At 43.3% G+C, this 12,509-nt stretch overlaps 1 protein-coding gene across 1 annotated transcript; it reads left to right on the top strand.

Annotated features, from left to right (window-relative positions):
* Window positions 1-1,082: 1,082 nt before the first annotated feature.
* FASLG (Fas ligand) lies at window positions 1,083-8,624 on the top strand. Its single transcript, XM_045546401.1, has 4 exons — window positions 1,083-1,430; window positions 2,019-2,064; window positions 6,114-6,170; window positions 7,441-8,624. The coding sequence occupies exons 1-4, from the start codon at window positions 1,083-1,085 to the stop codon at window positions 7,833-7,835; spliced, it is 846 nt and encodes a 281-aa protein (XP_045402357.1). The 3' UTR covers window positions 7,836-8,624.
* Window positions 8,625-12,509: the final 3,885 nt, after the last annotated feature.

Below are 12,509 nucleotides of genomic sequence, written 5' to 3'. Positions count from 1 at the left end.
TGAATAATTTTTAGTATATTCCATGAAATGTTTAGGACATACTTGTCCTAAAAATTATTTATTGTTTATCTGAAGTTCAAATGTAACTGGGCACCATGCATTTCGTCTGGCAGCCACGACAGGGGCTGCACACAGAAGTGCCTGCAGGGCCCAGGCATCTCTCCTGGGGCAGGGGAGTGAGACCCGGCGACTGGGGCACATGTGTGTCTTTCTCGGAGGCAACTGCCACCCAGCTTCGGCTGACTGGCTTTGCAGAGATGGCCTCAGCGTATCTAATATTGTAATGTTTCAAAACAGAATAGAAATATATATTTTTAACGTGGACTATCTCGATTTTAAAAAGTGGGCCACCAATGAAAAGTAAAACATTGTGAAATACAAAAGAAGCAGGTCTATGGTTTCCACAAGGCACGTGGGCCACTGGTTTGCTAGCTCTGATCTAATGTCTAGAGTGGGTGGGGCAGGTTTTTGACCTGTGAATTATGGTGATTTGCAATGTCAGGGTAAAGAGTACCTGGGTGTGGGGAAGGGATAGTGGCAGGGGATGATTTCCTTGTGCAAAAGGTAAGAAGTGGGAGTGACATCTCTGGCCGTGACCCCATGGTCTCGCCCCTCTGTGCCTGAGCACACCTCTCTGGCCCCTCCTGTAGCTGGGCAGTGGCTCACACCCGCAGGGCCACACCCATGCTGGCTTGCCCTGCGGGACCCGGGGAAGGCAGGCACAGCCGACCAGCCATTCAGACAGCACAGCGACAGCAAGTGAGGCTTCGAAGGCTTTCATCAGCAAATTGTGGGTGGAAACTTCCAGGGGTTTGCTCTGAGCTTCTTGAGGCTTCTCAGCTTCAAAGTGAGTGGGTGTCTCTCTGAGAAGCCGAAACAGAGAGGAAGAGAGAACGAAAGAGAGAGCAAGCGAGAAAGCATGCAAGAGAGGTGTTTCCCTTGGCTATGGAAACTCTATAAGAACGAGCCGCGTTCCCTTCTCGTGAGCAGTCAGCAACAGGAGTCCCGTCCCTGATACTTCAGCCTCCACAGGATTGAGAAATAAGACCATTCGCTGGGGCTGGCCCGAGTCACTGCCTGCCATGCAGCAGCCCTTCAGTTACCCATATCCCCAAATCTACTGGGTGGACAGCAGTGCCAGCTCTCCTTGGGACCCTCCAGGCTCAGTTCTCCCCTGTCCAACCTCTGTACCCAGAAGGCCTGGTCAAAGGAGGCCACCACCACCACCACCACCACTGCCACCACCACCACCTCCGCCACTGCCACCGCTGCCCCCACTACCACTGCCACCCCTGAAGAAGAAGAGGGACCACAGCACAGGCCTGTGTCTCCTTGTGATGTTTTTCATGGTTCTGGTGGCCCTGGTTGGATTGGGGCTGGGGATGTTTCAGCTCTTCCACCTGCAGAAGGAGCTGGCCGAACTCCGAGAGGTAAGCCTGCCTGTGGCTCGCTGCACCCTGGAGTCACTGGGCAAAGCGCAGCTCTGCTGCAGGAAGGGTGGAGGGGGAATGTGGCCCACGTGGACCACTGTCTGGCTTGCAAAATGCTTTTCAATCCTTTTTTTCTATCTTACCAGTGAATTTTTTTAGTCATTCTATTCTATAGACAGAGAAATAAAGTAATATTTTCTATCTTATAAATGCAGAATAGAAATAGAAATTCTACAAAATAGAATATTTTCTATCTTGTAATGAATCAGAGCCAACCAGTACTTCCTTTCTCAGTTGTTCACTCAGTCTTTGAACCACTTACTGCCTCACAGCTAGTGATTCAAGGAATAAAAACACTTTGAGGCTTGCTTAGAAGTAAATGTGTTCAAATGACTGAACTAAATCTTGAAAATACTTAAAAATATTGATATCATTCCAAATCTCAAAACTGAGGAACAGTGAGGCACGATTGCTTGGCCAAAGCCAGAGTTAGAAAAAGTTCTCAGGTATTTGGATTCTCTTCCTATGCTTCCTTTGCTTAAAGAACTTCTTATTTATTATACATCTTTTCTCTTTTTCTTTTGCTAGTCTACCCGCCAAAAGCACCCAGCATCATCTCTGGAGAAGCAAATAGGTGAGTCCTTTTATGAGTGTACCTTGAGTTCCCAAAGATAATCCTCAGCACTGACCTGTGCCGGTGGAGTGGCTTGTATTCTGTCCCATGCTTGGGCTTATACTGTGAGAGAAATCCTGGCTAATTCTGAATCTCTGGTCAATATGGCTCCTTGAGCTGCTTTAAAATAAGAAATGAATTTAATTGCTCAAAATCAGTGTAGCTGAGCGTGCACACAACTCAAAATCATTTCCACTTGGCTTTGGAAAGAGACACACATATACAACCCTGGTCTTTTGTCCCCTGGGCAGCTGGCTTCAGGCCCGTCTCCTTCCACAGGGATCCTGGGCCTGGCACGCATGCCAGGGGCCATAACTCCTGGGAACAGAAGGGGAACGTGGAGGAAAGTGAGGGCAGAGAGAGCTGTTCCTAGGAAATGTCCTCTGCTCTTTTAAACTCTCTAAAAGAGATTACTCAAGAGTCAGGCATTATTTTTAAAATATTTTATGAGATGTAACTCAGATTTTAAAAGTGGACAATCGCCCACATTAGAATGATTCTTTTGAAGTCACTGTGAAGCTTAAGGGAAGACTGTAGCCATCATTCAAAGGATTGTTCAGCTTCACTCACAGTCAGGAGCTACCTTTGATAACAAAGTAAAATCCTCTGTATGAGAGCTGGCACAGGAAGAAGATGAAATATTGAACACTGACCTCATGAAATTTCAGGGCATAGTTTTGGAAACTGTGGGCTGAGATTTTAGGATATGCTTCACTTCTCTTAAATTAAGATTCATTGAATTTTTAAAGTTGGAAGGGAACTTAGAGGGTGTCTGATCCAGGCACTTCATTTCTCAGAAGAGCACAAAACACCAGACAGGTCAGAGATATCCAAGACCACTGGTATGGAACTGGGGCTAGAAGCAACATGGCCTCTTGATGCCTTGTCACCTGCAGGGCTTTCCAGTACTGGGCTGGTGCCTCAGGAAATAAGGAAACTCCTGTTTCTCTACAGTGGCCATGGAATGAGAAATAAGGGAAAAGCAGAATATCTATGCAAAGACAATAGGTAAATCTCATCATTAGAAACTCAGAAGAAAACAGATGGCAGCATGGCCCATCCATGTGGTGGAGCCTGGTCTAGTTTCTCAGGATGTGCCTACCGTAGTGTCCCCATCTGCCTCCTGTCCTAGCTTTTGTAGGAGCCATCGCTGGGATGTTCTGGTCTCTGGCTCTGGGTCCAAGTCCCTAAGTGTTAGGAAGTCCATATGTATACAAGCAGAGTGGAAATATTTGTTAGAGAAGTGAAGCCTCTGGAGGATTTTAAAAATAAAATCCCTTTGAAAATCAGTGGAATGTGGCTGGTCAGACAGGTACCTAATTACTCATCTTTCACCCACTCTATGGAATTATTTTAGTGATTAAAAGTCAAATGAACACATGAGTCAGTTCTACCTACCCTAGTGAATAACTGTCTTCCCTAGGTCAACCCAGAGGGACCAGGAATTGGTGAATTATCACACGGAAATCAAATTAGTAACTTTACTAAAAAGATAAGCAACACAAATTAAAAGAAGGGGATACCTATTTTTACCCATCAAATTAATAAAGAGTAAAAATAAAAACCCAGATTGTCAAAGATGTGAGAGAAAAGGTCCTGCTTAAACATTAGTTCCAGCTGGTGTGCATGTAGGTTAATATAACTTGTCTGAAGAGCAGTTTGGAAGTACATATTAAAAGCTTGAAACTGTTAGCTTACCTTTACTTTCATCACTAAGCATTTATCTTAATAATCAGAGAAGTGCCTGTAGATTCGTATGTAGAGATGTTCATCACTTCCTTGTGAGGCTATTTATAATGTACAATTCAGAAGAAACTTAAATGCCTCTTCAGATGACAGCATAATATGCAGCAACTAAAGATCACGTATCAGGACACTTAATGCCACGGGGATCGTGCTCTGTTTATTGCCAGATAAAAAGACAAGTTAGGGTATGTTTCATTTCATACTGACTGTGTAAGCACATATGCATATTTTTGTATTCTTAGAAGGGAACTACAACAGTGCTAACAGGGATTTTTCTTTGGGAGGTACTAACATAGATTATTTTCACTTTCTCATTTGCTTCTTTTTACATTTCCTCTTTTTGCACCGTTCACGAATTAAATCTTTCATTCGTTCACAAGGGTTCTTGGAGAGCTTCCTGTGTGCCAGACTAGGGGCTGGGTGTTGGGTGTTGGGTGAAGACTGAGAATGAGAGAGCCAAGGAGGCCTGTCCTCACAGAGCGTTTAGTATGGAGGAGGAGATAAACAAAAGCAAGCAAATAGCATTTCAAATTGTACTAACTGTGACTCTCCAGTCTGGAGAGTGCCCCCTAGGGAGGTGCTGTTTACGCTGACCCCGAGGGTCGGAGCCAGCCTGTAAGAGCTGTGTGCGGGTGCGGTGGGGTGCGGTGGGGCATGGGGGAAGCATTCCAGCACGAGAATGGCGTGTGCTAAGACCCTGGGGCAGGAAACAGCCATCGCCAACGTCTAGGACCTGTTTCCAGTATTTACACAGCAGATACTTTCAGTGAGTACCTTCTGTGAGAGTCACATCGCAGCAGGCTCTGTGAGGGACACGGAGGCGCGCAACTCGCGGTTCTCCGCTGCGTTTCCTGTCAGCGCGTGGCCCGGTGCCAGATCGGCTGCTCAGATGGTTTGTGGTGCAGGAATGCAGAAAGGACTCAGTTTTGCCTTTCCTGTTCACTGACACCTCATTCATGGTAGGTTGTCGTGGGTGGCTCGAGAGGTCACGGTTACTCAGGTAATGTTCTGAGTGGATCGGGCCCTCCTCGTGCCATATGTGTTTCACAGGCTAATCGCGAGCCTGCGAGAGACAAGCACCTTTCTATGAATCATGAATCGTTCTTGAGCATTTTAGGTAGCTGAATTCGTTAGCTAAGTGGTAGCTTCTCTACCTTGTCTGAGATATTCAAAGTCAGAGAAACAGTGTCTATTTTGAGAACTATTGTCTGTTTTAATTCCTTCTATTTAATTTGGGAAACATTTACTAGTACCATGCCCTGTGTTAGCAACTGGGCTAAAAACTCGCGTGAATTCACCTTACAGTAAGGAACTTGCCCTTATTTAAAGGGAATAAGTTATGCAGTTACCTCAGAGAAGGGGAATCAAACTGGCAAAGGAGGTGAAGATGGAGTGACCCTAGGTTTCCAAGGAGGAGAAGAGCATATTTTATTAAAAAGGCCTGGGAGGGTCCCAAAGAAGTAGGTGTTTTAGATGGTCCTCACAGGATTGTTAGGACTTTGGCACTGAGATCTGATTGGGAGAATGTTCTGGGCAGGAGGCACGCAGGGCAGTGGGGTATGTTCCCCTGCAGAGCTCCTGTCCTGTGGCAGTGTCCCCTGTGAGTGAGTAAGGAAATAAGCTGGACAGACGGGCTGGGACTGTCTGATGGGGGACACTTGGACACAGCTACATGTTCAGTGAGGAGCCGTTAAAGATGTTTGAGGTCTTAGTGTTACGACGTGATTGTTTGAGGCCTTCGGATAATTAATTTGGGGCAGATTGTAGCCTCTGTCCTGCAGAGTCCAAGGGGCAGCAGAGCCAGAGTGGGCAGAGCCCTGGATCTGGAGTCTGGAGACCGGAGCATTGGTCCTGCCTCTGCCACTGAGTAGCTGGGTCTACTTGGACTAGACTTCCAACTTCTAAGCTCATTTTGCCATCTGTAAAGTGGGACGATAATCCCCACCTCAAAGGGTTGTGGTGAGTTCTAAATGCAGTAACTGATACGACAGCTCCTTAGGAATCAATGTTTATATTAATTAAGTTTTGTTGTACCTTTAAAATTTACACATATGTCTATTTTAATTTGGTTTATTTTTTACCTCTCTGTTTCTGAAATATAGACTGCAATGAGTCCTACAGTTTGGACTTGCATGATTAGTATGTTAGACTATTGCCATTTATGGTTTTAAAATATATTTGTTTAATGGTAGGATTTAGAATCCCACCAAAATTATAGTTGCTATCTCATTTTTACATATATCTTTAATCTTTCCACGATATAGGCAGTCCCAGTCCACCTTCTGAAAAAAAGGAGCCAAGAAAAGTGGCCCATTTAACAGGTCTGTATGTGGATGGTACAGGTGGGGGCTGGGAAGGCTTTTGGCAAAAGGCAGAATGGCTGGCTGGTTATTTTCCATTACCAGGCTCTGAGGGAGTTGTTACTTTCCAGTGACAGCATTTAGAACCCAAGAATACTCACATCTTTATAGTCATATCAATTTTATAAACATATTTTGAGCCCTTACTCTGGGCAAGGCCCTCTTCTAAAACTGGAGATCTGGGCTGACTGTGACATGATCCCTGTGTATAAGAAGTTCTCTCTCCAGTCATTCCAAGGACCTTCAGGGGATTTGGGGTACAGGTTCAAGAGGTTAGAGCTGAAAAGGTGGGGAATGAGGAAACATTTTAGTCAGTGCTGCTTTGGTTTTTTGGAAGAGCTTCACTCAGCTTTGTCCAAGAGTAGAAATAGGAGTGAGAGGGGAGACTCAGTCCTGGCACTTGTGGGCTGTTAGTGTATGCTCATAGAATGGAGTGAAATGGTTTGCGGGTACAGGCGCTCCCACTGTAAACTTCTGAAACAACTAGGAAATGGATAAATGACATAGAAAGTGGGGTGCCACTGTACCTGGAATTATTTAGGCAGAGACTGTAGGGTGATCCAGCCAGATCAAGAGACACTTGCTAAGCACCTGCTTGTGTCAAGATTTAGAGACATGGAAATGAGTACTACATAGTTCCTGTCTCCAAAGAACTTGAGATCTGATAGGAAAAGACAGGCACATGGTGGTGATTTCAGTGCTGCAGAGTTCTCTGATTAAGGTACGCACATAACACTGTGAGGACACAGTGGAAAGGGGATTTAGCCCAAACTTAGGAGCTAAAGAATCCCTATCATAGGTGAGAAGATGGACCAGATGATCTCTAAGATGCTTCCCAACTTGGGAACTTTAGATTTCCTTGGATTTGGGTTTTCCCTTCATGGAGGGACCTCAAAACCTAGCAGTTTGTGTGCTAGTTCTGAGGACTGTAAGAGCTTTGTTCCAGAGAGCTAAAATTGTTTCAATAATTTCTCACTGTGATTGATTAGGGGCATATATTATTGTTCCATGTGTGTGGGTGATAAAATTGAGCCATGTAATTTGGCAACGTTGTTGAAGGAATTCAGTGTTGGATCGGGTTCTGATCCCTCAGCCAGTTCTATATGGGCTGTGATATTCTGAGTAAAACATTTGTTCAAATAAGAGTCCAGAGTTTTGCCTTAGGAACTTAGTTTGTCAAATGCAATGTGTGAGCATTCCTGGGTGAAAGCTCCTCTCTGATTTATTTCAGGCAAGCCCAACTCAAGGTCCATGCCTCTGGAATGGGAAGACACCTATGGAATTTCTATGATCTCTGGAGTGAAGTATAAGAAGGGTGCCCTCGTGATCAATGACACTGGGCTGTACTTTGTGTATTCCAAAGTATACTTCCGGGGTCAATCCTGCAACAACCAGCCCCTGAGCCACAAAGTCTACATGAGGAACACTAGGTATCCCCAGGATCTGGTGATGATGGAGGGGAAGATGATGAACTACTGTACTGCTGGGCGGATGTGGGCCCAGAGCAGCTACCTGGGTGCAGTGTTCAATCTCACCAGTGCTGATCATTTATATGTCAATGTGTCTGAGCTCTCTCTGGTCAATTTTGAGGAATCTAGCACGTTTTTTGGCCTATATCAACTCTAAGAAAAGCACTTCGGGATTCTCTCCATTACAGTTCCTTGTTAGAGGCACTGAGAATATTGTCTTGAATGAGGGTCTTTTTAAGCCTATTTGAGGTCAAGTAAGAAGACATGAATCTAGAGGACCTTGAGACCACAGGGTCCAGCAGGTCTGTAGCACCTCGTCTCAGCTAAGGGCCATGAGGCAGACAGGAGGAGGAATATGACTGAACAACATAAAACTCTGGGCTGCCATGTGAAGATTCAGAGGCATGGAAAAGCCTCTGCTACCAGGTGTCTACAGTCATCTTACATGGCCAAGAGCATTTTGGCACATCGAAAAGAATACCTTTTAACTCGCCTCTCAGGTGGGTCTACCTGCTACCTCAGATACATGGTTGTGACATGAGTGTACAAGGCATGGAAAAGGAGGACAAGGCTCGCACAATAAGCTAATGAGACTGGAGGAGGCCAGTGCCTCACTGGCATCATCTTCACTTCTAAGTAAATGTATGGCCTGAGCCATCATGTGATGCTAACGGAGGAGCAAGAGGGATCTTTTGGGGACTCAGTCCATTTCCTACACAGCATGTGTATTTCCAGTGCCATTGTAGGTGTGTGTGTGTGTGTGTGTGTGTGTGTGTGTGTGTGTGTGTGACTAAAGAGTCATGTAAGTAGAGAGAATGTGGATATTGTGAAGTCCATGTTTGGAAAGTATGGGTTGCATTTGGGAGTAGATTTGAATGCCTCTTGGCATCCAAATCTAATAGTCTTCAAACATTGATTTTCAGCTACTGATGCTGTTTTCTTATAGTATAGTCAATATTTATATACATTTTGTGCATTTTTAATGAAAAAATGTAATAAAACTATATTTTTGCATATAGATAAATATTGTGAATATATCATTTTTAGAATTCACTCAGATTTGAATTTTTTGCTTATTATTTCTTTCTTCCATGGTTTCTTCATTTGTTATGACTTCAGATCACTTTAAGAAGAATTTACTGGGGTAAGAACTATGAAGCAAATCTTTCCATCTTTGCCAGGCCATCCTCCTTTCTATATATTCTCTTCCTCTCTACCTCCCAGAGTTTCCATTACCAGAGTTATTATCAGTTTTAAGCTAACCCAATTTTCCGTATATTTGATAACAACTTGTCTCTCCCTAGAGGCAAAGCCATGGAAAGGGCATAGAATTTGTACCGAAAACCTTAGATTTGAATCTTTATTCTTCCACTTGCTAAGTATGCAATCTCTGAACAGGTCATTTGACCTTTCTTGGGCAAAAAAGGGCTGATATGTACAAAAGTATCAGATACATAGTAGAACATCAAAAAATGGCATCTACCATTACTAATGAGCCACTCTATCAAAGGCACTTCATTCTCCAGAAGGAGCCATTGCTATGTGGGATCCATCTAAACACTTGGTTTCTTGCATTCTCGTGCTTTCCACTTACAATGACTTTTTCTTATTTTCTTGAACTACTCTCTAGGGTGGCTTCTCCTTGGACTTTGTTATCATTAGAAATTACAATATCTCCTTTGGAATTTGATTTTAGATGTTGTATTTTCACAACATCACCCCCTATTATTCCAGCTCAATTGGTCTAACATTTTCTTTCCTGAAATACTGTTTTTTTAAATATCGAGACCTCTAATTAATAAACTCTATTATTTTCTTATATGTCCATCAGCTCCTTCCTCATCTTCACTCTTCTCTCTGTTCAACTTAAATGTCATCATCTGTCCTTAAAATCAGTACTTCAGGAAAGACCCTCAACTCCAAAATACTCTCTTCCTCCCCTGTATTCCCCTCACAAAGAAATCCTATTTTCTTTAAGCTGGCATCCCAGCAGCTGAATGTTATTGGAGAAAAGTTACCCAAACAGGCTGACTGGTTTTCTTTTATTTTTATCTATCACCTATTAAATTGATCAGTCAATTATTGATCTATCACTGATTTATTTTGATATTTTGATTGATTTGAATAGATAATACATGTACGTGGTATACATTTTAAAAGGACATAGAATGAAAATAAGTTCTCTTCCCACCCTGTCTTGTGGCCCCACTTTTGCCCCCAGAGAGGATTATTGTCTTCTTACATGGCCTTATAGACATGGTCTGTACATAAATATAATTTCACTTTACATCGGGTGTCTCAACCTTGGCTCTATGGAAATTCTGAGCTGTATAATCTTGGCTGTGGGGGCTGCCCTGTGCATTGTGGTATATTCAGCAGCCTCGCTGCCCTTCACCCACTGGATGCCAGTAGCATCCTCCCCTCCCCCACCTGTGACAACCAAAAAATATCTCCAGACATTGCTGAATGTCCCTGAATGGGGAGGGGGACAGAATTGTCCCTGGTTGAGAACTGCTGCTTTACATTAATGATCACAGATCTCAAATGGTTATTCGACCCAGCCCAGCACTTTTCTTCAGTTCTCTAGTGAGCACGTTTCTTCACTCTTCCAGTTATATCATTTTCTTTTTCCTCTTGTAAACCAACCACATGCCTTCCTCTCATCATGTAACCTTGCTTCTACACAAAAACACAATCCCACCTGCATCAGCATGATCTCTTCCTTACATCCGGTTACAGTGGAGGAAGAGGACAGTTTCCATTTGTCCACCAGACTCACAGTCCCTCTTCCCGACTTTGCCCCTTTTAACATTCTCTTCTCTCCTCTGAATCCTCAAACTATGCCTGCTTATGAAATCATTTCCAACAGTATGTATGTATGTTCAAGTACTCCCTTTTGTTAAAAGACAACTCAAACCAAACCAAACCAAAAACCTTTCTTTACCCTTCTCTCTCTCCAGCTCTGGCTGCACTCCCCACTTCCCCCCATTTCCCAAGTAGAGACAAACATCTGGGCAGACCGTCTCCACCAGCAAGGGCCCCATTCCCTTCAACAGAAATGCACCAGGTTTCTCCACGGAGTTCAAATGTCATCTCCTCAGATATTCTAAGTACAGCCCCATCTTTTTCTCATTATTTTACTGATATTTCTTTCTTTCTTAGTAGTTATCATAACTTGTGATTAGACTACTTTTGACCACTTTTTAAACATTTGCTTTTTTTCACTGGAATAAAAGTTCCAACAGCAAGGCCTTTTCTACCTCGTTTATCATTCTATCCACATCACCTAAAGCAGTGCCTGGCACACATTAGGTACTCAATAAATATGTGTTGACTGAATAACCTTAACTATAAGGCAAGCGTCTCTCAGCTTGGGTTTGTGGTTATGATTTTAGGAGTAGGGAATCTATATCAGTGTTGGCTTCTGCATGTGTATGTGTGTTTATCCAGCTTTGAGTAGATATCCAAGAGGAGTTTGAGGCTACAGATGAAAGAAACAATAATGCATCCTGATTCATAGCACTGGAAAACAAGAAAGAGAATCAAGGGAAACTGCCAGGTCACCAGAGCTAAAACTGTTATTTAGAAAGTACTCAATAAATATTTGTCAAATAAATTAATCAATGAAACCAAAGCTCCAGTTGGAATGTGTCACCTGCTCGCCCTAAAACTCTTCTATTCATTCTCGTGCTTTGGGTGATCAGGCTCCTGGCCAGGTACTTCACGGAGAAAGTCAGAGAGATATTTGTCCTTCTTTCATCAGCTGGTCTGTATTCTCAGCCCTCAGGATGAAATCCTCCTCTTCCTGTTCCTCCTCTTTTGGCTTCAGTCATCAGGTATGCCAGTTCCCAGGCCATGAGAAGTTTGCTGGACCATTTTCTTTCTTTTTTTCTTTTTTCTTTTTTGTCAGTGGATTCTTCTAGTAATGGTCCTAGAGCAAAGAGGGAGTGGGAAAGGGGCTGGGCCACCCTGAGATGGCCAGACACCATCAGCTAATAGTGATACCACTGGCACTTTCTCCCCTCTACATCTGAGCTGTGCTAGGACACCTCTGGGATTTCTGAAGACAGGATTGTAGTTTACTGTGCTTTAAGTACTGATTCCAGGGAAAAGATATTGGCAGTTCCTTTAGGAAGCTTGAATTTTTTTCTTACATCAGTTGAAACATAAGGAATGTCAAAAACCCAAAACTTTTGAAACTGTTTACTGAAAATTGAATCTGCATTGTTCCTTTATGAAATGCTAAACCCAAAGTAGAACACACACACACACAGACACACACACACACAGACAGTGCTTCTAGTTTAGTAGTTTGAGGTTTTCTTTCCTTTTTTCTTTTCAAAGAACTAAAAACACATTAAACTCATATATTTTCTTAGCCCCCCAGAGTGGTGACTTTGTATTCTCTGAAGTAGGTTTTGGCTTACCACAGCTTAACAGGAAAAGAGCTCTGTTGTGGGGGCATCGTTTTGAGAGTGACTCATTTGAAATGATAGCTCATCAGAAGAAGAGAACTGGAGAGCAAACCCTGGCCCCTCAAAACCAGAGTAGCAGCTTTCCTTAGTGGGTTAAGCCCTGGACATTCCCTGGTCCTTCTCTAAGGAGGAGTGGGGGCCCACATGTTAAATTACATTTTTCAAGGGGGTCTGGGTAAGTTCTGGTGTTAGTAGAGATAAATTTTTACTTTGAGTGTTTTTTTTTTTTCTTTCTCAAGTGTTTGTATCATTCTAAGACAGGTAATCCTAGAAAGGGGGAATCAGAGCCCTAATCCTTATGGTGTTCAGACTCAGAAATAAACCCTATTCAAAAACAATATAGCCACTAGTGGTGC

The sequence above is a fragment of the Lemur catta genome, chromosome 3, assembly GCF_020740605.2.
Source record: "Lemur catta isolate mLemCat1 chromosome 3, mLemCat1.pri, whole genome shotgun sequence".
Taxonomy (NCBI): Eukaryota; Metazoa; Chordata; class Mammalia; order Primates; family Lemuridae; genus Lemur; species Lemur catta.
Note: the sequence above shows the minus strand (reverse complement) of the source record. Positions and strands in the feature narration are given on the sequence as shown.

What these genes read in the sequence shown, in the direction of transcription:
- FASLG (XM_045546401.1), top strand. Translation starts at nt 1,083, where the DNA reads ATGCAGCAGCCCTTCAGTTACCCATATCCCCAAATCTACTGGGTGGAC. An exon ending in AGCTGGCCGAACTCCGAGAG is followed by an intron (nt 1,431 to 2,018) that starts GTAAGCCTGCCT and finishes TTCTTTTGCTAG; the next exon opens with TCTACCCGCCAAAAGCACCC. An exon ending in ATCTCTGGAGAAGCAAATAG is followed by an intron (nt 2,065 to 6,113) that starts GTGAGTCCTTTT and finishes TCCACGATATAG; the next exon opens with GCAGTCCCAGTCCACCTTCT.